The 26,937-nt window shown below is 34.1% G+C and overlaps 1 protein-coding gene across 7 annotated transcripts in view; it reads left to right on the top strand.

Annotated features, from left to right (window-relative positions):
- Window positions 1-26,937, top strand: part of NLGN1 (neuroligin 1) — an 875,108-nt gene that overhangs the window by 843,923 nt on the left and 4,248 nt on the right. For 5 of the 7 annotated variants that reach the window (XM_079155132.1, XM_079155131.1, XM_079155134.1 and 2 more), the window contains 2 exons: window positions 21,919-22,131; window positions 25,440-26,229. In XM_079155132.1, the coding sequence (XP_079011258.1) occupies window positions 21,919-22,131; window positions 25,440-26,229 (1,003 nt within the window). The remainder of the gene's footprint in view (window positions 1-21,918; window positions 22,132-25,439; window positions 26,230-26,937) is intronic. The other 2 variants (XM_079155135.1, XM_079155133.1) reach the window with 1 other exon arrangement.

Below are 26,937 nucleotides of genomic sequence, written 5' to 3'. Positions count from 1 at the left end.
TGTGATTTTTAATTCAAAAGGCAACAACCACTATTATTCTTTAAACTAATTCTTCTAAAGACCTCCTGTTTTTTAATATATAAAACATAACTTGAGTTTTCTATCTAGAGTGGGAGAAGGGCAGCATGAGTAAATTCAACACTCTATACTCCATACTATCAAAAATTGTTGAAAGATTATATTGCCAATGACTGTTGAATATTAATAGGTAATGCTTAAAATATCTTGTTCTGTTTGCTCCTAATTAGTATCATTTGGGAAAAAATTCTTGGTTTAGTAGTTGTTACTTGGAATTAAAAGTCATGAGGAAAATAAACCAGGTGTATAATTACACAGAAACTGAAGAGATGCAGGTAAAATTATCTCTACAAAAACTACAAAGTCCTGAAGAAATTCTTCCCAAATTCTCAATATTACTAATAGACATTTTTGATATCAAGACATTTATCTCAAAGATTATATATATTGTATAATGTATAATTATTACATATTATATATTATATTATATATAATTATGATATATTATAACATATATATCTTGGTGGTTTTGAAAAGTAAATTTTATAAGTGTACTACTATAACATACTGAGTAATTCATTTTTGATTCAAATATTCTGCTCAATTACTTTTCACATTCTTAAGACCTATGATCAGTCCAAAATGTTGTCTCCATTTCTATTAGGTGAAAATGTTGCCTAATATGGGACCTAAGAACTTAATATGAAACCAAATTGGCATTACATGGAAACTGTCAAAGGTGACCCTCTAGTCTTGACAGACTTATGTACATTTTCCATTCCATTTGGCATATATTTACCAAGTGCCTACTGTATGACAAGCCCTAAAAATAAGCATTGCATGAGCTTTTTAATTCAAAAGCAATTTAGCATACATTCTTTTATCAGATTATTTAACTAGTCTCAAAACAAATATTCTGGGAACAAGAATGGTAGTGTTGGTCCTGAATAGCCCTGTAACACTGCTAAAGCCAGAACAGAGAAGAAAGATCTAAAAGAAATAGAAATGGCAAGATTCCCACCATACTCTCACTTTGCCTAAGTCAAGTTTAATGAAAATGAAATCACTAATCTTTCATCATACTGATTGTTCATTATATGATCTTAATCTTTAAATCCTGCTGTTTTACTTTGCAAATCCAGATTTATGCACACATGCAAGATTTTGTGGGAGAAATAGGCAAGGCTAATCTGCTTTAGTGAAAGTTCACTGGTAAACCTAGTTCAATTTTTTCTTCTTTTTAATTTTTTTAAGTAACACATGATATAACTGTCCTAGTTCCATTTTTAATAGGATAATTTTTGGGATTCTAGAGGAAGCAAATTCATGAATAGATGCATCATTAAATGGTTTGTAATGGAGAAAAATGGCTTGTAGAAGATGAAAAAAAAATCAAAGATGATTTTTTTCTCCCCTCAATCTCTTCAAATGTTTAATGTCTAATGGGGAAGAGAGTCACACACATGGATAATTGTTTTAAAAGATTACACTTAATAAATATGTAATGTCAACAACTCAACAAACATTGGTTGAGCATTTATTATTGTAAAGACATATTTTATAATAAAGAACTGTAAAGTTTGCATGTTGGATTATAGTGTAGGACATTTGAACCAAAAATGGCCACCTGATGACTGGATCAGAGGAACCTCAAGGAGGATATGTAGCCCATGGTAGGAAAAGTGACTAGTAAATTGAGCTATTCTACATTAAATGCTGATACATACTTAACTTCATTATTTTATGGGCTAGGTAGGTATACAGAATGGGATAATTTTTTCTGCATTTTATTGATACATTATAATTACACACAACAGTGGGATTCTGCTTATGTGTTTGTACATGCACATGATATTACAATATGATTCGATCAATATCATTCCCCAGTATTGCCACTTTCCTTTCCTCCACCCTCCAGTACCTTTTCTTTACTCTACTGATCTCCCTTCAATTTTTATAAGATTTCCCCCACTCACTTTTCTTTTCCTTTTTTCTCTCTAGCTTCCATACATGAAGGAAAACATATGATCATTGACTTTCTGAGTTTGGCTTATTTTACTTAACATAATGCTCTCAGGTTCCATTCATTTTCCCTCAAATGACATGATTTCATTATTTTTGTGGTTGAGTAAAAATCCATTTTGCATATATACCACATTTTCTTAAACCATTCATCCACTGACAGATACTTAGGCTGTTACTATAATTTGGCTACTGTGAGTTGTGCTGCTGTAAACATGGGTATTCATGTTTCACTATAGTATGATGATGTTAATTCTTTAGGATGAATACCAAAGAGTGGTATAGCTGGGTTCTATGGTGGTTCCATTCCTAGTCTTTTGAGGAACCTCCATATTGATTTCCATAGTGGTGGTGGTGATTTACAATCCCACCAACAGTGTTAAAATGTTCCTTTTCCATCACATCCTCTCAAGCATTTATTATTGTTTGTATTCTTTTTTTTTTCAGGTTAAGTTCTTTTTTTTTAATTATAAACAAATGGGATACATGTTGTTTCTCTGTTTGTACATGGTGTAAAGGCATACCATTTGTGTAATCATAAATTTACATAGGGTAATGTTGTTTGATTCATTCTATTATTTTTTCCCTTCCCCCCACCCCTCCCACCCCTCTTTTCCCTCTATACAGTCCTTCCTTCCTCCATTCTTGCCCCCCTCCCTAACCCTAACTCTAACCCTAACACTAACCCCTCCCTCCCCCTATTATGTGTCATCATCCACTTATTAGCAATATCATTCATCCTTTGGTTTTTTGAGATTGGCTTATCTCACTTAGCATGATATTCTCCAATTTCATCCATTTGCCTGCAAATGCCGTGATTTTATCATTCTTTATGGCTGAGTAATATTCCATTGTATATATATATATACCACAGTTTCTTTATCCATTCATCAATTGAAGGATATCTAGGTTGGTTCCACAATCTGGCTATTGTGAATTGAGTAGCTATGAACATTGATGTGGCTGTATCTCTGTAGTATGCTGATTTTAAGTCCTTTGGGTATAGGCCAGACTTCCTCAACAGGACTCCCATAGCACAAGAAATAAAAGCAAGAATCAATAACTGGGATAGATTCAAACTAAAAAGCTTTCTCTCAGCAAAGGAAACTATTAGCAATGCGAAGAAAGAGCCTACAGAGTGGGAGAAAATCTTTGCCAATCATACTTCAGATAGAGCAATAATCTCCAGAATCTATAAAGAACTCAAAAAACTCTACACCAAGAATACAAATAATCCAATCGACAAATGGGCCAAGGAAATGAATAGATACTTCACAGAAGAAGATCTACAAGCAATCAACAAACATATGGAAAAATGTTCAACATCTCTAGTAATAAGAGAAATGCAAATCAAAACCACCCTAAGATTCCATCTCACCTCAATTAGAATGGCGATTATCAAGAATATAAGCGAGGATGTGGGGAGAAAGGTACACTCATACATTGCTGGTGGGGTTGCAAATTAGTGCAGCCACTCTGGAAAGCAGTGTGGAGATTCCTTAGAAAACTTGGAACCACCATTGTTTGTATTCTTAATGACTGCCATTCTAACTGAAATCAGTATAGCTTTGATTTGTATTTCCTTAATTGCTAAAGACATGGAACATTTTTCATATTCTTGTTGGCCATATGTATTTCTTCCTTTGAGAAGTGTCTTTTTAGTTATGTTTCTCATTTATTAGTTAGGTAACTTTTTTGGCAGTAAGTTCTTTTGATTTCTATAAATATTCTGGGTATAATACTTCATCAGAAGAGTTGATAACAAAAATTTTCTTTCAGTCTGTAAGTCCTCTCTTTGCATTTTCTCTTTTTTTTTTTCTTGGTATTGAGAATTGAATCCAGAGGTGCTTCAACACTGAGCCATCTACCCAGTCCTTTTATTTTTTAGTTTAAGACAGAGTCTAAGTTGCTTTGGGCCTTGCTAAGTTGCTAATGCTGGCTTTGAACTCTTGATCCTCCTGCCTCAGCCACCCAAGTCTCTGGAATTACAGGCATATGCCATTGCACCCAGTGTCTTTCTTTACATTATTGTTTTCTTTGTTGTGCAGAAGCTTTTCAATTTGATGCCACCCCATTTATTAGTTCCTGATATTTTTTCCTGAGCTTTAGGGATCCTCTCAAGGAAGTCATGGCCTGTGACTATACTTTGGAGGGCTGACCCTACATTTTCTTCTAGGACTTACAAAGATTCAGGTCTAACTCCTAGATAACTGATCCATTTTTAGTTTCACCCTTTTGTGCAGGGTGAGAGATAAGGATCTACTTTCACCCTTTTATATATGATTAATCAGTTTCACCAGCACCACTTGTTAAAAAGTCTGTCTTCTTCAACATGTTTTCAGCACCTTTGTCAAGGATCACATGACTGTATCTGTGAGTCTGTCTCTGTGCAGAACACAATAATTCTTGAAAACCAAGAACACAAGAAACTTCATAATTTTCAGCATTTACAAATACGAAGGCTGATGCATCTTAAGGATTCTCTTACAGTGAATCAATCATACATTAGAGAAAATTACACATGCCTCTTGATAATGTGTATACAAGTTTTGAGTCTTCATCATTCTTTTTTGGCATTACTTGGAGGCCAACATCAAAAGTTATTCTGCAACCTCAACAGAGCTGTATCCATTTTCAGTTGAAGATTCTGTGCATGTATTAAATGACTGCCGTGTGTCATGTTCTGGTGATACACACTCCTGCAAACTATAAAAATGGTCCTTGACTCAGTGGGCTTTCCATCCCTCAATGAGCTTCCTTTTAACATGGCTTCTCCATCCTTATCAGGTATCAGTTCTAATAGGATGTCTGTAAAGAAAAAACCAATCTCTATTTTTTTTTTTTTTTTTTTTTTTTGGCTAAAATTCCATCCTGCAAAATCCTTGTGGTGGACATTGTGACAGTCTTTCTTGTTCCTGCTCTCTTTCACAAGTCTACTTCTTATTCAGACTCCTCATCTAAATGATATCATCAGTGCAGCCAAAACGTCTCTCCCATCTTTTCACTTTACTTACAGTTATCTATAGCCCCTCAGTAGTTGGCAGCTGTCAGCTAGAGGACCTTGCATTCATCATTTACTAATCAAGCAGCCCAGTTCAGAGATGAGATAGACAGCCTAAACCAACAGTCCATTACAGCTATCTCAGGAAGTCAGGAGCTGCCATCTCAGCTGGAAACCACCCTGACTGTGCAAAATAGACATTTTCAGGCTCCACAAAGCAGGCTATTGCTCTGCTTTGTCCAGATGTCTGACCTCATTGGAATAAGAACTGAGTATCTGCAGATCTGCCTGAAAATTTGCAGATGTGTAATGTATGTTAATTACAGATTCTTGGAAAAAGTAGTATTCTATAGGACATGACTTTAGCCTATGTCTGTCCTCAAGAAATAGGCAGACTAGGCATGACTAATTCATTCATATTGGCTGTGTTAGTGCTTGATGTGGATCACTGCACAATCACATCAGCTTTGGCAGCAGACTTCTGACTCCGCCTTCAGATTTGCAAGTGGAACTAGATCATTAGCACATAAGAGGACCTGTGAATGGGATAACTGAGCCATGATCTGTTCTTTCATTCTGTGAATTCTATGAATTCATTTATCCTATAAATTTGTATATGTAGCTTCTTGTGTGCTAGAGATGGATGTGGATGCAAAGATGAAGTTTTTCTCTCCCTTCAACCTCCTCCAAAGCTTATAGTCTAAAAAGGAACAGAGTCATGCACATGGATAATTGTTTGCAAAGATTGTACTCAAAAAGTATGTATTATCTCCAATTCCACAAACATTTACTGAGTATTTACTATTGTTAAGACATGGTAAATAACATTAATAGGGAGATATTATGAAGAAGCCTAAAGAGTGTATGTTGGGTGATACTGTGGGAGAATAGCACCAAAACTGGGCACTCTAATCCAATATGCAATCTCCATTTTAGAGTTTTTTCTATCATTTCCATACTGTGACTTTCTCAACCTCTGCATCTCTGTGGATTCTCCATGTCCAGGAGACTTCTAATGATAAAAAGTCTGAGACGATATCTGTAAGGAGTCATAAAGGTGATGTAACAATTGGATTCATGGCTGCATTTGCATCTCAATGGTACAACCTTAGATTCTGAATCAAATGATGCCCACACTAAGTTCTATTTCCTAGATGCTAAAGACATACCTATTATAGGGTATACCTCTCTTCACCTTTTTTTATTGCTGCTTCATTTATTGTTTAACAATAAACTGAAAACTGAATCTATTCCTTTATTTCCATCATTGTATGATAGCTCTCATTCACATGTTGAGTTAGAAACATGGTGCCTTGTATGATATCTGTCACATGCTGCCAATGAATTTTCTTTTGAACTGAATGGTAGCATATGTTCTGAATGCAATTAAGACTCTTCCCACCCCCTTAGAACTCTATAGTGTTTGATAGAAGATATGAAGAATGGAGCCCTCAGGACAAAGATCAAATGTCATTGTCTCTAAGATGCACAACCAGGGACCATGGCCCTTTCTTGAAATAAGACTAGACAGTTCTGTCCCCAGGAGCTCTAAGTGACAGCTGGCTTTCTTTGAGATGAGTGCTCATATCAACTGAAGCTACTTCATATTCCGTTTAAAATTAATGTAGAATTGAATGAGCCCTTTATCCACTTACCTACTTTATGAAAAGTGAGTCCTATTCTACTTAAATGAAGACTCAAGAAACCACAAGTTGTTAGCCTGGAAATACTTTTGATGAAAGACAAATTTTCTATTGAGTTATGTTTAAAACCAGGGGAGTTTTCTCTCACTCCCTTTTTTTACTTAGTTATTTTTCTCTTCTCTGATTGTGCCTTTGTATTGAAAGAAGGAGGCTGCTGTGTTTCATTGTCACAAATGGGTCATGCATTTGATCCAGTGTGTGACCTCTGGAAAGGAGAATATTATATTATCAAGGAATAGAAGGTTGGAGGATGGAAGATTTGTTAAGGAAGAAAAAAGTTAAGTGTTCAGAAGAGACGAGCTTAGAAGCATAGGAAAATTCACCATTTAGGTTGTTACAGCCAAGGAATATTTTGGTTTTTTTTTTAAAGATCATATATAAAGCCATGTTTGTTATTAAAATATAAAAATTTTCAGCACAAAGCCCTTTGGTCTCACGCTGTCATTAATTCACTAGCTGACCTCAAACTCTTATCTACTAATCAGGTTATTATGTAGGTTCAAGGAAACATGGTGTGCAAAATACTTAGCCCAGCTCTTACTATACTTAGAGTAAGGTTCCCAATAAGTTCTACTTATATCACATAGGACTAATCATCATCATTATTAGTTGCTGTATAATAGAGTAGGCATTACTAAAATTATATAATTCATCTGTATTTTGTGTTCTATATATTTACATGTTGCTTAACTATGGGGTAATGTGTGGATGAAAATGTCATTAGGCGATTTGAACATTATGATGTCTACTCACAACAAATTTGATAGTCACAATGTCACTAGGCAATGTCATTTTGTGGGACCTCCATGTGTAACATGACTGAGTACATTAAATTTGGTTTTTGTTTGAATTCTATTTATTTGATTTGAATTCAGTAGTGATTTGTTTGGGGGTTAAAAAGAGTAACAAAGGAAAACATATCATTTGAGGAGTGTGGATCTGATGCAGAGAAATTTAAAAATGGCAAAGGAAACAAAGTAGAAGGATACTGGCATCACTGGATGCCTAGAGAGAGACTCTGAGGTCTGGAAAAGAAAGAAACAAAAACCCTGCCTGAATCAAAGAAGCAGAGGATAAAAGAAGGGAGAGAAGGTCACATTAGTGAAGCAAACTTGGAGCTGGGCCTTGGAGCCAAGTTTGAGAAGTTAACATTCTCTACTTCTGATCATTAAGAATGTAAGAAGAACTATGGCCCTACTCAGGAGAAGGAGCAGCTATGACCTAGTATATATAGGTAATCAAATATTGATCGCTCTTCCCACCCTTCGAGGCTTACTTGTTCCTCTGAGTAAGGTTTCTTTGGGCAGAATAATCTGACATGACATGCTATTTTTAATAAGAAAATATTTTTGGTTTTGATTTTTTTTTTTTTTTTGGTTTTTTTGTTTTTTGTTTTTTGTTTTTTTTTTTTTTTTTTTGAGTAAAGTGTCACCCTATTTGCTTGGCCTAGCAGGGAATTAAGGTTTGCTCTGATAGGCAAGTTTGCTTCTATACCTGGTACTGACCAATTTTTGTCATGTGTTTTGGCAGTATCCATCTTAAATCACAGCAATATCAATCTGCTGCAATATGAAAAAACAAAAAGAAACTGTACAAATATAGGAAACAGTCACATTTATAAACTTGAAAAATATTCACGGAAATGGTTAATGAGAAATGAAAACTTTTCAAGTAGTGCTTATTCAAGATTGAACTGATTAGCCATTTATAATATATCATGAACAGTTTTTCTTTGTAAGAAGTGGTGGGATGACATTCCTCCAACATCTAGGAGGCGAAAAAACAAAGCCTTTTACACCCAAATCTAAAGCTGAGCCAGAGTTTGTCTTGATCATCTTGGTGAACTGCACTAATGCATAAGGTGACTTTGTGCATATTTTTAAAAGGTGCCTGCTATAGGCCACCTTGCTCATGCCCTGACAGTCTCCTCAACCATGGGCTACCCAAAGGCACCTGTGCAAAGTTTTGTCATTGCAATATACCAATAGGCCTTTTTTCTTAGAAAAACTTTAACAAAATGATGATGCTGCATGATATTTCTTTTGACAAGGACAACAGATGAAAAAGCTAAAAAGGACATTATTTTCTGTAGAACTGGTAACATTGTCTTTGTTATAATTAGCTTTATTCAAACAAATTGCAAATTAAACTATTGTACTTGGCTCTGATCACCCAATATCCATCTAAATTATTTATTTATACATTTGTATAAGTGATGGAACATAGTTGGTTCCTACAATGCAGACAAAAAATTGGATTAGTTTTCTTCCCGAAGAGTAAGAAAGTATTTGCCTTAAATATCCTGCCAGAGGAAACCGCCAGACGTGTTCCATCTTCTCTGAGCATAGAAGAAAAGGAAACTGGCTTAAGCTGCAAAGATATTTCAGCTCTGGAAAGAATTTCCTAGCAGAAAGAATAATAAAATTAGTTTATAAAGGAATTTTTCTCAAGGTAAATAGAACCTTAAAGGCAAGATTAAGGATTTTATTGGCCCACATTTTCAAAACCAGTTTTTCGTTTCCTTTAGAAATATAAGAATAATTTGTAGATAAGATCAGCATTTTAAACCGTAAGAAAAACCAATAAAGGTGTATAGAATAGGCCTTATACAATAATTTCTAGTTGTGACTTTTACTCAGAGAAAAATATATATGTTTTTCCAGAAAAGTTAAAGGTGGATAAAAAGTGGTCTGCAGGCAAGGTTAACAGAGCAGATAGTTTCAAATATACTTTGGTCAGCCTGTTCCTGTAAGAAAACACCATTACACAGAAACAATTAATTAGTAAAGCAAACAGGAGACTGAACATATACAACGTGGTGAGTTTTATGAGTAATAAAATCCACATTTATTTCTTTCCCTTTCTAAGAACTGTGCTAAAAGAAAACCAGGACCCTAACCAGCCGTGTAACACTGGGTATATTGTATTTCCTCTCTGATCCTCTGTTTTCTCCAGCTGTAAAGTTGCACGTCACACTAGGTACTCAAGTCCTTCCAGCCCTAGTATTTTTTGTAGGAATTCCTTACATTCTTTAAGACAGTGTTCTCAAGTTTTAGCACAAATCAAAATCATCTGGGATTTTATTAACAATGCAAATTTTAACCCAGGGATTCTGGGATTTTTCTAGAAACTCTGATTCATTAGAAAAGGTCCAGAAAATATTTTTCATACACTCTGTTCACAATGAGATTGCAGGAAGGTCAAAGAATATACATTGAATAAAACCAACTTCCTGGAGATGAGCAGACATGTCTTGGATTTTGTATATCACTAACAGGTAAAAAATAGATACATAACAAATGTTGACTTAATGAACCATGTGTTACTAAGATATTCTTTAAAATTTATTATATTAATTGATATTCATTATTTCATGATTCCCTAAGAGAAAGAAGGAATCTTTCTAATACAAGGAAGATTGGCTAGGTTTCTAAGTAGATAGAAAATGATATGGAAGTGCTTTCTAACATTCTCAAATTAAAAATCCTATCTTCCCTTCAACATAGCTCCCCTGCAATCCTCAGTGTAAAAGGGAAAAAAAAAAAAAATGAATTCTGCACTAGTACATTTTTTTTTTTTTTTTTTGCTAAGTGGCATAATAACGGAATGCTCTTTTTGTTCTGCAAAAAGACCAACTCTTTACATTAAAGTGCTAGAAAATCAAACTGTCACTTCAACCCACAGCAGCTGTCTCTTGCACCACCTCTGCCAAATGTCACCCTTCTTCTCCAGGGTTTGATTCTGCTATTGGATCTGGGGGAGTATGCCTCGCTGCACAGCTTGTAACATCAGTCTCTGTGCCTTCAAGTCTCAGATTCCTTCTCATTTCGCCTCATGTATATTAATACAGAGATTAGTTTCACTTTTTCTTGAATAGCTAATCACTTGGCAGCCAACATCCAACTGTGGCATTGCAGGTCAAATCAGCTGAAAAGGACAGTGACTTCAAGCTGGAAAATATAATGCTTAGTGAAAACTGCACCCAGGACAGGACCTCAGACTTGTCACCCAGACATGAAAGATTTATTTTCAATTACAAATCTGAACTTAATGTGAGGGCACCCTGGGGGAGATTCAGATCACTGCTTCTTCTAAATTGACCTTCTACTTGTTTCAATATTTCCTTCGCTATTGAATAGCATTCCATGACCCTCTGAGCTGAAGATCCATAATAGCTACTGTAGGAATTGCAGGGATAGGAAAACTTTTGAAAAATTTCTCTAACTGAAGGCCAAGTCACATGAATAATTTTCTCCTTGTGAGCCTTCACTGGTTAACACAGTAATAGATTCTGAGCTTCAATCAAGGCTTCCAATGAATTGCAGGAGCCAATATCACCGCGTTACTTAAACTTGAGTAGAATCCAAAATGTATCCAAGTTTTCAATATTAGATGAATTAATTGTTAAGAGTTAATTGAGAGCTATCATCCATCCCTTCAGCATTAGTAAATAAGATTCCCTGAGGCTAGTTGCTGGTGCTATTAACATTGGCCTCTAGAATTAATGTTGCCTCAGGATATTTTGGGTCCCCCTTCTGGTACCTTTCTGTACACTCAGCAGTAACCCTAAATGCATAACATATGGCCCTAAGAGAGGGTTCATTAGCTTGTCTTTTAAGAAATACTAACTGGGATTTCTTAGGAAATGTTATGTTTTAAACTTGTCATTAAAATTTGGGGGAAGTGAAAACTTGAAACAGGGTTTAAGTTTTAGCACATCTGATTATGGGAAGTAGTTTAATATAATTTTGTTTACATTTTAACTTTTACTACTTCTAATGTGACAATCTCTCTCTTCCTCTATGTGTTTTTATACCATTTGTTGTAGAATTTCTTACAACATTCTTAGTTTTCACCTTTGAAACTAACAATGGTCCCTGTAATCATGGATAATTGCATTAGATGAAAATAAATGTCTCACCTTCATTCAGACACTTAGTTTTACCTTAGTGATTATGCCTAAACACCAGGAATAGTGCATATTTTTCTGATATTTGTAAATACAAGATAGCCTAATTATATACATATTTAGGCTATGCATAAAATAAAATTATTAATTACCATGTTAGATGTGTTTTTATTTTTATTTTTTTCTGGAATCCAAAGTGCTTCAAAATGATCACCTTTAACTCCATAAGCATTTACTGAACACCTACTACATGTGTACCACTGTGCTAACCTAGAGTTAGGATTCAAAAAATAGCTGCAATTCCGTCCCTGCACAAAAAGACTCTCCAGGCTGAAGTAGATGTTTAAAAGGTGGAATAACTGCATTTAAAGTCCTCCTAACAATAACACTTAAAATAAACCTTAGGGACTGAGTAGAAGTTAAACCTTCAGTCAGCCAAGAAATTAGAGGACTCTGTAGAGAAGACTGCAAATGACAGCAAGGAAGTGATGGAATCCATCAGACTCCTTGTTTCTTTGTTGTTGTTGTTGTTTTGTTTGCAAAGACTTTAAGAGGCTCTCTTTGGACAAGTAAGGACAGTTTAAAAATCAGAGTGTAGAAAGAAGATAAAGGTTATAACTTTTATAATAAAATACAAACCCTTGAATCCAAAGTCATACAAATGAATTAATGAGTGAGTGAGTGAATACAAATTGGGAAAAGGAGAAAATTAATACTTGTTTCAAATAATAATCATCAACAGATGTTAAAATGAACATGTGAAAGTGATGGAAAACAGGATGTTCACATAGACTCAATATATCTGTCTACTTTATAGTTATTCCCTGCAAAGGGGAAGATTATAATTTCATGATGGAGAAACCTGGCAAATTACCACCCTAACCAAATGGTCAATGGACAAATCAACATCATGTTCCTCTTGTCATGATTCACTGAGATAACACAACAAAAATTTCATAATGTGAATATAATCATAAAGAAACATCAGACAAACCCTAATTAAGGGACATCCTGTGCAATAGCTAACCTGCATTCCTTAAAAAAGTGTCAAAATCAAGAAATGAAGACAGACCAACAAACTCCAAAGTTCAGGAGTGCAAATAGAAAACAAAATTTCATATTTGATTTCAAATTTGATACCAGAAAAAGAAGGAAAGAAAGTAAGGAGGGAAGGAAAGAAGAAAGGAAGAAACAAAGGAAAAAAGAAGGAAGGATACTAAAATATATTAGTGGGAGATCCAGTTGAAGTGCAGATAGTAGTTCTCTGTACTATTTTTGAAATATTTCTGTCATATTGAAAGCACTCAAAAATAAAAACGTTTTAAGGTAACTAAGTCAGATATTAACTTTAAATAGAGAAAGATGTAATAAAAGCAGCATTTTGTGACTATCAGATTTTACATGTCAAACCTTAGGGCAACTTTTATCATCTCAAAAATTCCTGAGATATTACAAATAAAATACATAAAATAATCTGACATCGTCGGTATTCATACGAAATCTGCTGAATTGTCTTAGTTTCTATCATCAGTCTTTACTCAGAACTTATCTCCTATTCTTCCTTTTTTATTTTTTGTGTCTTTGTCAAGGGTCAGCCAGTGTGAGACTGAAGAACACAGCACCCTTCCTACCCACTCAGGGTTAGGGTTAGGGTTAGGGCTAGTGCAGTTGACTACTGCTGCCCATTTTATAATGGCAGATTACTCAAATTCCACCTCTCCCTCTCTCACTCTCCCTTTCTTGTTTTTCCTACTCTTTTTTTTCTTTTATAGCCCAAAAATGTGTTATTAATAAGTGTTTATAATTGTGTAACTATTTTTAAAATAATGATTTATCAGCAAATGAAGACATGAAGTTTTATAATCATTATCAAAAGGGTATTTTGGCTTGAAAAATTGTTATCATTGCAATACAAGCCAATTCAATGTTTGATTTGAATTCTAAGGAGCTACCCACAGTGAATACAAATGTTTCCTACCCTGAATAGTATTCCTTAAGTCTGTTTATATTATAACAAATACCCTTAGTACCCAAGGAGCACCCTGTGTGTTTTGAAATGCTTCCCTGCTATTCCATGAATTTTATATTTATTATCAATAAAAAGTAAAACGGTTTATTTTATTTAAAAGAAATTAGTGGTAATGAGTAAAATATCACACTTAGTTGATTAGAGACAAAGTATTCCTTTTACAGTACATATTAACCCGTTTGCATTAAATAAGTATTATGTCTTTTAATAATGATGATTCTGTAAGGTGGGCACCATTATTAAATATTTTCTATTAGGAAATCAAGACAGAGGGAATGACCAACTAGCTCTTACCCACTCAAGTAGTCCTAAAGGTGGCATTCATTTCACAATACTGACTAGTGCAGAAATGTCAAATGCCTGTCACACTTTATGTACTTGGGCCAAAATTCCAAGCTAGCCAGCAGGTCTGTGTGTCCATTCTCTTTTCAGACAGGCCGCACTCAGGACTATCCTGTTTATCTCCCTTTAGAGCAGTCACCACCCATTCTTTGTCTTAAGTCCTTTCCCCTAAGGACTGGCTTCAGAGAGGGTTGTTTCCTAAGTTCTCATATACTTTTGCCAACAAAGAAAAACAGACGTCCTGCATTTATAGTGTGTAATCACCACATGGAGATAAATGATAACATTAATGGCTTCCTTCATTCAGCAAACACACATAGAATGGCCACTTGGGAGCAAGTATAATGAGTGGAATTCTTAATCTAGAAAAAAAAAAAAAATAGAGAATATGAGCAAGTTATAAACACACATTCCAAACCACACACACATATTATTATGGGAACAAAAGTTAAACATTAGACAGAGATTTACAAAATACACATAGTCCTTATTCTTTCTGAAGCCACAAAGCACAATCCTTAGGTAACTAATTCCTGAAGGCCATCCTTCCATGGTAGCCATTGTATCCCTTGGTGACATGCTTTGAAGTGAATTCTGCATTTAAATCCCTGAACACATCCTTACATAATCAGAACAACCAGAAATAAACAATTTGTTTTTACTTGATAGTCCTTTTAGAAGGTATATTTTCCTCTTTTTCACTTTTTTTGCCAAAACACATGGGAATTTCATCAGATTTGGGACTGGGTGGTTATTCCAGTTCAAATAGACAAGAAGTACATTATAATCTAATTCAGGAAATGTTGGGTGAGATTTTGTTGGCATATAGATCAAGAGTATGAACACTGACAGCCTTAAACTGTGGTTGAGAATAGGGGCAATGGTGGTAGGAGCTGGGGCGGTGGGTCATTTTTGCCACCCGTATCTTGTGCCATTATTGAAAGGAGAATAAAATACAAGATTGAGAGCTTAGTAAATGATGATTTTTTTTCTCTATGTCACTATCTATATTCAAAAGACCTGGTTGAAATAAATTCTCAAACCTTTCAGATGAAGGAGTCACAAAATGTTGATTGAGACAGACCGATCTGACCTGCTTATCTTGGAAAGGGTGACACTTGGGAATTTGTGGAGTGAAAATAACAGCAAAAATCTACAGGTGTGGTTCAGGCATCTGTTAGCAGTTCCCTTCTTTTTTCCTCAGCATATGCCTCCATGTCCAGCTGTCAGTAATCAGAAACCTTGGCCAGGAAATCAGTTTGTTCTTCCCAAAGATGAGTCATTAGAAAGTAAATTATCTCTCACAAAATAATAATGAAGAAATAAAGTCAACAAAATACAGAATTTTGGAAATACCACCATGTTATAAGATATTAAGATATCAGCCCTATTTCCAAACAAATTTCTTTTCCCAGCAGATCCATTAAAAAAAAGGAAATTTTTTGTTGTTGTTGTTTTTCATTGCTTTCAAAGAAAAACTTACATAGTGGCTTTCAAGAGAACACAATAAGCAGGATGCAAGTTGTGGGTGATGGTAACTAAGTGGTACCATGCGTGTTCTTTTTTTTTTTTTTTTTTTTTTTTTTTTTTTCTTTTTGTGGCACTGGAGATTGAACCCAGGGCCTTGTGCATACAAGGTAAGCTCTCTACCCACTGAGCTACATCCCTAATCCACCAGAAATGTTCTCTTTCCTCTAAAAGGATCCTGACTTTTCCAATTGGGGGGATGTGATTTTTATGGCTACAAATTAAATTTATCATCATAACCCTCTTAAGTGTAGATTAGTTCACTAAGTACTAAGTTCATTAATATTAATTATTTTTACATTGCTTTGCAACAGGTCTCTAAAACTTTTTAATTTTGCACCACTAAAACTATACCTATTAAATACTAATATCCTTCCCTCTCCTTTGTCATAAGTCAGAACCTTTGTTTATATTGCTATGATTTCGACCACTTTAGATATTTTATAACAGTGGGATTAAAAAATATCTATCCTTTGATGACCAGCTTATTTGACTTAGCATAATATCTCTGAGAAGTTTCACCCACATTATGGCATGTGACAAGATTTTCTTAAGACTGCATAATACCCTCTCATATGCACATTTTCATTATCTGCATTTTCTTTATAAGTTCGTATCTATGAACATTGGGTCACTTCTACCTCTTGGTTATTGTGAATAACACTGTGATCATCATGGGTTTGCAACGTGAGCCTGCTTTGAATTCTTCTGACTATATATCCTGAGGACATTGCTAGAGCATATGGTAATTCCATTTTTAAATTTTTGAAGAACTTCTACGTTCTTTTCTATAATGGCTATGCTGTTTTACATTCCGACCAACATAAGGTTCCAAATGCTCTGCATCGTTGCCAAAAGCTTATTGTTTTCTGCTCACTTGGTTATAATCATCTTGATGGGTAGGAGGTGGTATCTCATAGTGGTTTTGATTTCCATGTTTTTTAATATTAGTGATACTGAACATCTTTTCTTGTGCTTATTGGCTATTTGTATACCATCTTTGGAGAAATGTCTATTTAATTCTCCCCTGTTTTTAAAGTAGTTTATTTGTAAGATCATTTTTTAATCTGTTTAGTTATAGAAATTCCTTATTTTTTTTGTTTATTAATACCTTATCAGTTATATGACTTACAGTATTTTTCCTCCATTTCATGGATTGCTTTTTCAGTCTTTTGATTCTTTTCTTTGATGTGCAGAAGTTTTTATGTTTGGTAGAGTCCCATCTGTTTATTTTTTATTCTGTTGTCTGTGCATTAGTGTAGAACTCAAAAAAGAAAAATCACTGGCAAATCCAATATCCTAAAGGTCTTCTCTGGATTATTCTAGAAGTTTAATCATTTCAGGTCTTACATTCAGGTCTTTAATCCATTTTGGATTGATTTTTATATATGATGAAATGCAAGGGTCCAACTTCATTTTTTTTCCATGTGTATATTCAATTTTTCCAAAAATCATTTGGAAATCTTTCCCCATTGTGGAGTCTTGGCTCTATTGTTGGCACCATATGCCCAAGTTGGGGAATTTTAAAACACTATATTTTGAATAATATTGCCTCAAAGAGAAATAAATTTATTCAATCATGCCTTTACATGAAGGTTTTATTTTCATAGAGCTTCATCCTTCTAGTAGAACAGAATATTTTTCCCAAAAGTGCGTATGGTGAGAATAAAAGGTACACTTGTTTGTTGGAAATTTTGAGGTCAAATGACTCATTAGAAAGATTTTTTGGGTTTTGAAAGAAAAGACCTAGAATAAGTCAGCAATATGAGGTTTAAAACAAGAAATGTGCAGAGTGCAGAAGAACTGACTAGACCTGCCGACTGATAAGATAGCAAGAGTTAGAATGTGAGATTTCCAGTTGGATTTTTAATTGGAAGGATTTGAGAATTTAATTCTGCAGTTTTAAATACATTTATGTTTAAAAGGGAAAAATCCGTGATGAGTTCTTTTTTCAGTCCATATAGCCAGGCCCCTAGAAAGATGCCTCGCTACATTCAAATTGTTATGTTTGCAAGGCTGACTCCTTAATGCTCAGCATAATCTCTATTTGAAGGACTTATCAATTTAATCCAAAGAGTCAATCACATCATCTCTATCCAGGCAACAGCATGAATAAACACTAAAAATTTCTTTCTATTTCTTTATAGCCTAAACTACATAATATGGACTGAAAGGTTATTATATAATATTTAATGTTTCCAGAAATGAACCACTATACACGTGAACATTCAAAGACGGCCCCCACCTCATCCCCCAAAGAAGCAAACTGCCAATCTGTAGTGTAGAACAGCTGACACCTTAAATCTCTGACATTCTACTTGTTACCTAAAGTGTAAACAGTCTATGTTTTTCCTGGTCCCAGGATCCTCCTGAGGTACTTTTTGTTGTGGTTTTTTACTAAGACTCATTTTTCTGTTTAACGTTCTGGATAGATTGTATATTGTTGTATTGTTAGAAACCTAAATACTGATAGAGACAACCAATAAGCTGCAAGGTACTACATGACAACCAAACTTAGCTTCTCTCCTATTCCTTAGGACCTGCTGACCAGAGACTCATTTGAGTTCAGCAGACATCAGTAGGCCAAGCCAATATCTCTGTCCCAGTAATTACCTGTTTTTATTTATTTTTCCCTTGCCCAATTTATTTTAGGCCTGATCTGAGTTTTCCATTCCAAGGGCCTGTGGAGTTATGTTTAATTGTCTGGTTTCTCTTTAACAACAGAACAGCAACCATCGTTGCCAGATCAGGTAAACTATAATTTAAAACTAAGACTTCTCAGTACATTTACTCGGATCAGCAGAATTAGTGCTTCTAGGAAGGAACAACAATTGGATTGTGGTTTTTGATAGAATTGATTTTTAGACAGGAAGTATTATAGTAAGTAAATTCTAATTGAACAAATAGTTGAATCATGATTGTAGTGGATACATGAAATAGTGAAATAATTCTCACTATAACTGCAATAATGAATTTTTGGATTAGCCTTAAGTTTAAAAGTACTAAGGTTTTTTAGAACTTTGTAGTCAAGAGTCATGTAGATCAAATGATTGATTTTTCCTGGAACATTCTGCTGCTGCTTCTTGAAAAAGGAAAAGGTTATTTTTTGTAGTCACTATTGTTCTACCTTATGAAAATAATAATATGCATGTTATTATGAAAGTGCAGCAAAATTAATCACACATCTAGAAGCTTACAAATGAAGACCAGGTAGAGTTTGTAACTTTTTGTTATGACTGATTTAAATGACATTACGGAAAAATCCTTCTCCAAAGATATCATGAAAGTAATGGCACTTTCAGGTTTCTACAAAATTGAGTTCCTCATGGCTGGACTGTAGTTGAATAATTCATCGTAAATTTCCAAATAGAGTGATCTGAAATTATTCTGCTGTTAAGAATGTAGCAACTAAGTCAATTAAAAAATTGGATGAATACTTCACTGGATAGCGAGATTTAAATAATGTACATCTCTTGGGTAATTAACAAACTGTGTCTCCTTTGAGGCAGTAACTTATTTAACTTTCCTCATATTGTGTGCCTAGCTGAGCCACAGGATGTTATTTGAATATAGCATAAGAATCAAAGAATTCATGGAAGGATGTATGGCTCTTCCAGGTCTGAAGAGATGATCTGATTGGTTGACTGGACTTAATAATGACAGCAGCTATTATTTTTCCATAAAATAAAACATAAATGGTTCTCTATATTCACTCTAATGATCATTTGGTTTCATAAAGACTAGATAGGTGATAGATGGATAAATAGATACATGCATAGATAGATATATACTTCAGCATACATATGAAATAGAATTAAGAGTGAGGGTAATTCAGTGCTGAGGGTCAAAAATTGAGCTTGGACATTTCTAGACTGAGACATAACTTTTACCAGAGGGCTTACTCCATTAGCTTCCATACTTTAATAGGGTAATTTAGGAATTGAATTGGTGTGTCTAATACTTTTCCTGGAAGATGCTACAAGATTCTTTTAACTATGTATAAAGCAGAAGTTTTTCTTCAGGGATTTGATATGTTTTTAAATTATTGTTATATAAGTACAATATTAATTGACAAATCCACCTGAGTGGTGAAAATGGTGCAACCAAAAGTATAATTACAGGGGCACACTGTTCAGTTAATGGTCAATGTAGAGTTTATTGTCTAATTACTCTGCTTCTCTATATGCTAAACATTGAATAATGGCTATTTTATTAGTAAGTCGTTTTGTATGGATGTAAAGTTTCATTTGAATACAACTGATGTTATTCAATATTATTTCAAGAGGAATTAAATTTGAATCCTCATTTTGGGCTTGAGTAACTTAAGCTATACCTAGGAATCAAATTTGTAACTGAATGTATTTGTGATATATAATTATAGGTAATAAACTACCTAGGGTATTGGCTTTTCTCCAACTAAACCCCCTCCCCCTACTTTATTCTTTCAGAGTCCTTTTAAATAATTACTAGTCATCTTTCTGTAGCATTGTTTTCCAGGTTCATGCCATCAGTCTATCTTTATAGATCAAAACATTCATAACTGGATTCTTTAGGAATTTAACAATTCTATCTTATACCAGAGTTCATGCAATAACTAGGAAAGATCAAGGAGTTCCCTGACATGCTTTAGTTTTGTATTTTATTATGCCATAATTGAGCATTTGACAATGCTTCTATGTAAGAAGACACCATGAAAAATTCCTTAAATTATTATGCAAATTAAATAGCAGGTAATGGTGTGACCAGAAAGATATGTTTGTTCAAAATATATTTGGAAAAATTTAACCTCAAACTCAACAATAATTAATATTTTCAGGACTATATACAGATGTGTGTGCACACACACACATACAGAAAGTGAACTAGAGATTGAACTTATGTTTCTTATTTATTTTTGATCTTGTAGGAAAATGACTAACCCCTTGCAATTCTTTACCCTTATCAAAGTTATTCAGGAGTATCGGTCTTTTCTTTTTTTTTCCTACCTACCACGATCCTAAAAAATTACTCATCCACATATTTATTTTGGTTATGAATTTACTTACTCGAGTGATAGGTTCTATTATCATAGTCTGGTTTTCAGAAATACAGTTGATTGTGTTACTTATTTTATAAAATGAAGTACATTTTTATGAAAAACATTAGTTTTATTTAAACATTGACTCATTGTGTAGTTTCTACAGTATCTGTAATACCAGAGAGAATTTTTAAATTAGTCCCATAAATTGAAATTATATTCCTGAGTATTGTTAATCAAATTACATGTAGTATGACACTACATATTTTCTAAATGATATGAATAGTTCATAAAATGCAATATTTTATGAACCACATTCTACTTTTCTGATTTATAGCAATTGCAGAATTATGATTGTGAATAAGTGTATGTTTTACAATTTATAATACATTACAAAAGATTCAGTTAGCAAAATAAATGAATATGGCTTACATGGTACTAAAGTAATACCTTTGATTCCTCCCTCAACAACTTCCCTATGTGAGAAAACCACTCAGCTCTTACTGCCACGATTTTTTCTACCCATTTCCTTTCTCAATCTCTTTTGCGGTTGTTAATTCAGATCCGTTTATTCTTTCCCCCATCTTGATTCTTTCTATTCTTCAATGTATAGTCCTCCTCTTTATCATATTCATCTTAAAGTAGAGCTTTGATCAATCCAGAAATTATCTGAATCTGAACTCTTCAAAATCTTTAGTTATTTACACAGTTTCCTCATTGAGCAACTCTCCTCAGTTTGGCATTTGAGGTATTCTAAAATATGGTCTCAGATCATCTCTAGCATAATGATTCTTTCTTAATCATTGACCATAATTGATAAAAATGTGCAAATGGATGCATGTGAAGAGTTGTATGTAATTTTATGGAATCTCTAAAACTTCTCCCACAAGATTTGGAAAATATCTTTTCTCCACACCTATACTTACTTACATTCTGCTACACATTCTTTAAAAACTGACTCTGCAAGGACTGATATGGTGTTTCATGCAGTTATTTTATGCGTATTCTCACAACACTTCCCAAATGTCTCCATTAGACAACTTGATCTTCAGAATTTTTCTATTGTGTTCTTCCAGAAATGTTTTCATTTCCTTTATCTAACCTGTTGACCTGTTAACTGGATAACTTGGGAAGCCTTAAAAAAGATAAACATCATATTTCAGATTTTCATCACTACTATTCTTCCTAAAATAAATTATTTTTTTCTGGTGGAAAATAATGTTTACTAAAAATCTTGAACTGTGCTCATATTGATTAATGCAGGCTTCATTTGCATTTGAATGTGATGTCTGTTGAATTCATGTCAACTATACAAGTGTTCTAAGGTATCTTTTTATTTCTGTTTTCCAGGTTTCTTGAGTACAGGGGATCAGGCCGCAAAAGGAAACTATGGACTTCTTGATCTCATACAGGCTTTAAGATGGACTAGTGAGAACATTGGATTCTTTGGTGGTGATCCCTTGAGAATCACTGTTTTTGGATCAGGCGCTGGGGGTTCATGTGTCAATCTGCTGACTTTATCCCATTATTCTGAAGGTAACCGTTGGAGCAATTCAACCAAAGGTATTATGCAGGTTGCAAATTTTGACAATTTTGGTGTCTGCATGCCACCACCATCAGTAATATGTGATACTCTGTATATATTTCTCTGTTCAAACTGAGTGTGAGGTTGAACTCAATAACTGTTTAAAACTGTTTCTTCAGCTTTCTATGCATGTTTAAATTTTTGTCAAACTCTTCTTTGTCTCTTGTGGAGCTTGGTAAGGATGCCCTTTCAAGCACACTTCAGATTAGCTGGTATCGTAGTTATTTTTCTTTTCTTCAAAGGATGATTTTGGGGGAAATCAGGCAAAGACATTAGCAGTTTTGTCCTCTTTGTTTATTCAGTAATCAAAATCAAATAAGATTTTTTTAGCAGAGGGATTGTATATAATCTATTTTCAAGACAATAGACATTTTAAACCCTTTAGTAGTTTGAAACTAATGGAGCAGTCATAAGCTAGTTTGTCTGGAAACATGTGATTTCACTTGTTGTCTGAGAAGAGAATGGGTATTTGATTATTTTGCATGCATGATCCAAAATTGTCAAAGCATCAAGGTCACTAGTTGAGTTTTTGGTTAAAAAAGAAAATATATTTGATTTTGTGGCTTTTTCTATTTTCAGCTCCAAAAGTGTTTTTCCCCTAAAGCTTGGCAAAGCAGCATGGAGCACTAAGGCTGCTTAAATCTATGAGATATTTTTCTTGTTTACTTTTTCTGGCTTTGACATCCATTTTCCAAAGTGCTTATTCAAGGCTCTTCATGTTGTTCTTTATGGGCTCTATTTTACCATGTTATTAGGAACCCATTCTACCTACATAATTAATTAAAAAATTGGAAGACCAATAAAGAACAGAAAGGATTTGCTTAAGAAGTGTGGAAAGTAAATACTTCTTCTCCATTATTTATGCATAATAGGAAAATAGAGAATACACATCAACACAGACCATTTTTTATTTTATGCTTCTTGATTTTCATTTTACATATATATGGAAAACCTAAGTGTATGCTGTCGAGCAAAATGTATGAAGCATCTTATTTTGTGAAACTTTTATAATTGAGTATCAAGCAGAAGATACTTGTTTTAGTTATCAAAGATACATTAAGGTAGAATTCTAAAAGAAAAACAAATCATTAAACGAGTATAGATAGAGAATTCTGCTTTACTTATTTAATTTATTAAGTTTATATTGCATCTCATATTAGTAAGATTCAGATTTGAGACAGCAAAATTATATAGATGGGAACACTTTCAGATGCATAGAAATTTTGGTTTGAAATGAAATGACTTATTTTGAAATAACAGATTTGAGATTTTTAATTAAATAGATTAGATTATTCTAGCCTTACCACTTTATTTGTGCCGATATTTAGTCAAGTTAGCATTACATTACTGATATCACTTGTATAGACTTTTTAGGGTCATTTCAACAAAAATAGATACCAAAGCAAATTTTAGCTAATATCAAACTAGTATTGGATAAAGAGAAAACCAGTTTATCAATCAACATCGCTATTCAACAATTGGCGGTGAGGGAGACAGTGGTAAATGGTTATACAAACAGTAGAAAATATAATCTTCCATCACATGCTTCAAAAGAAGCTCTTCGTAACTGTCCAGAGACATGGGGGTTGATTTGATCTCATCCCAAACCCATCTCCAAGATGAGCTGCCAGATTTGATAAGGTGAAGCTCAAATATTTGGAAATCATCCAATGGATTCTGCCTCCAATGCAATCATTGACAACAAATTCTGTAAACTCCAAAAAGGGTTGCAGCAATGTGAGGCTGTGGTCACAGGAGTCAGCTATAGCTCACCCACACACTCAACAAGCATGGTCAGTAGTGACAAAATAAATGGTCTTTCCCAATGTCATCTAAGTGGGGTATTTCAGGCAATATTTAATATGATGTGCATTTTTCACTAAATCTTTTGGGGGCATATTTATCTAATGTTGCCGAGTCCCTGAAATTCAAAAGAATATCATTAAAGTCACCAGGTTTATTTTAATTGTAATATTTTTAATTCATAAAATATTTCTTCAAGCGAATGTTGACAGCAGCCTATATATCTTTAAACTTTTCAGTATTTGTATTGTTTTTTATAGTATACTTTGTTTTATCAAAGTAAAAATATGTTCACAAAGTCAGAAAACCAAATTGTCTGACTTTCTAAAGATTTTTAGAACTATCTAAGAATACATCAGACATTTTTAACATATATGTATGTTTGGTAAGAAACTTTACTTCTAATTTAGAAAAGCTTTAGCACTATTGTAAAAGGAGTTATTTTCTCATTAACACTTGTGAATAATTGAACATATTTTTAAATAACTGAACTACAAAGCTGCATCTGGAATTGATAATAAATGTAAAAATTTTAAATAAAATAGACAAATTATACTTTAAAACAAGAATTTTATTAGAAAATACCCTAAATAGTAGATTAGGGTAAATGCATTTGTAAATTTGAATGACATGCAGCTCTTATCAAGCTAGATATGGGGCCATAATTTATAATTCTTGAATGCAATTAAGTAAAAAGCAGTGGACCATGTATGTCTCACATTTTATGATAAAATAATGCAAGGCACATTCAACAGTGAAGATATTAAATTACTCACCCCAAATGAATCTTTCTGCTCATGGTTTTTTCTTTAACTTAGCGAAGACACTTCAAATGTTATGTCTTCTCTGAAAGATGAATATTCAGCTTACTATGTCTGACATGAAGATCTGGAACGAGTATGTCTAAAGTGATATTCTGTTTTGTGTAACTTTAGGGCCATCCCCAGGGTATTAAAAAATTCCCAAGTCCAATAGTTGTATGAGATCACAAGTCTTTCAGATTAAATCTAGTGTCATCAACACACAGAATCATTTTGAAAGAGGACAGATGAAGTCAACTTGGAAAAAATATCCCAAACAGACAATATAGTCTGATAGTGAGTCAAAAGAGGGAGGATTGGTCTCCTCTGGTTGGTGTTAGCTATAAGTGTTTACACTCCTATAAGATACTTGGGGTTTTTTTCAAGTAGTATTTATGACTTCTCCTCTTCTCCTTATTTGCTGCTTCTTTGAGACTCTGCAAAATTTAGAACTATTGATCCTTACAATAGGTGTCACTTAAAGCCCAAGACTTGATTATACCTCTAATGCATTAAACCCTGGGGATGACTTTATGTACCTTCTCTATTGGGCAAAATGTCTCTCTGTTTCTTAAGATGTATCTGGGTTTTTATATACATGTCTCAAAGATCGGATGTTATTTTTTTTTTTGCCACAATGTTCTTCAAAGTTTACCTGAAACTTTTTGTTGATTTTCCCATAGGACTTTTTCAACGAGCAATAGCTCAAAGTGGAACAGCCCTTTCCAGCTGGGCTGTTAGTTTCCAACCTGCAAAATATGCTAGAATGTTGGCCACAAAAGTTGGTTGCAATGTTTCAGATACAGTAGAGTTAGTGGAATGCCTCCAGAAGAAGCCTTACAAAGAACTTGTCGATCAAGATATTCAGCCTGCCAGATACCACATAGCCTTTGGACCTGTGATAGATGGTGATGTCATACCAGACGACCCTCAAATATTGATGGAGCAAGGAGAGTTTCTCAACTATGATATAATGTTAGGAGTTAACCAAGGGGAAGGGTTAAAATTTGTTGAAAATATAGTAGATAGTGATGATGGTATATCAGCTAGCGACTTTGACTTTGCCGTTTCCAATTTTGTTGACAATTTATACGGCTATCCTGAAGGCAAAGATGTTTTAAGAGAGACCATTAAATTCATGTACACTGACTGGGCTGATCGGCATAACCCTGAAACCAGAAGGAAGACACTGTTGGCATTGTTTACCGACCATCAGTGGGTGGCACCAGCTGTCGCCACAGCAGACCTTCACTCAAACTTTGGTTCACCTACATACTTCTACGCCTTTTACCATCATTGCCAAACAGATCAGGTTCCAGCCTGGGCTGATGCAGCCCATGGAGATGAGGTTCCCTATGTATTGGGAATCCCCATGATTGGCCCCACAGAGTTATTTCCTTGCAATTTCTCCAAAAATGATGTGATGCTGAGTGCAGTCGTAATGACATACTGGACAAACTTTGCTAAAACTGGGTATGTACTTAAGGATTGATGTTGCCTAGAATTTCAATAAAAAGTATCCTTTTAAGTATTTTAAAAACAATACATATTGTGTGCCTAAATAATTTAACAGATTGATAGCAGCAATATGGCAATTTCTTTTGTCAAAAAATTAATTCTATATTATAATGTTATATTATAATTCTATATTAAAGTCACTACTGTATTAGTTCTTGTTATTTCAAAGTTTATTAAGAAAGACGTATGTCTCTTTTGCATTGCTCAAAAATTATGTAAGTTTTTGGTTTTTGAATTGCACAGAACTTATTTTTGTTGCTGTTTAGTGGTACAAAATATTATTTCATAGTGCTTTCCAGTTTATAATAGTGTGTGCCATTTTATCTTTCCAATCCCTTCTGAGATGAAGGCAGATACTACTAATTCTACTTTACACAGAGGGGTCCTAAGGCTTTGAGAGCTTCTTATAGATATTCTTATTTCTGATATGTAGTAGCACCAGGACTCAAATCTTCATCTGCAAGTTCCAAACCCAAGACCCTCTTTTCTATTTTTCCATGCCATTTCTACGCAGATTGCCTATAAGATAACTCACATGTATACAAATATTTAAATTTTTTTTTAAATATTGGAATAACCGGGAGCCTATAATCCCAATAGTTCTAGAGACTGAGACAGGAGGATTGCAAATTCAAAGCCAGTCTCAGCAACTTAGTGAGGCCC

This window comes from Sciurus vulgaris (genome assembly GCF_902686455.1).
Source record: "Sciurus vulgaris genome assembly, chromosome: 10".
Lineage (NCBI taxonomy): Eukaryota > Metazoa > Chordata > Mammalia > Rodentia > Sciuridae > Sciurus > Sciurus vulgaris.
This window is presented reverse-complemented; position numbering and strand designations above follow the sequence as displayed.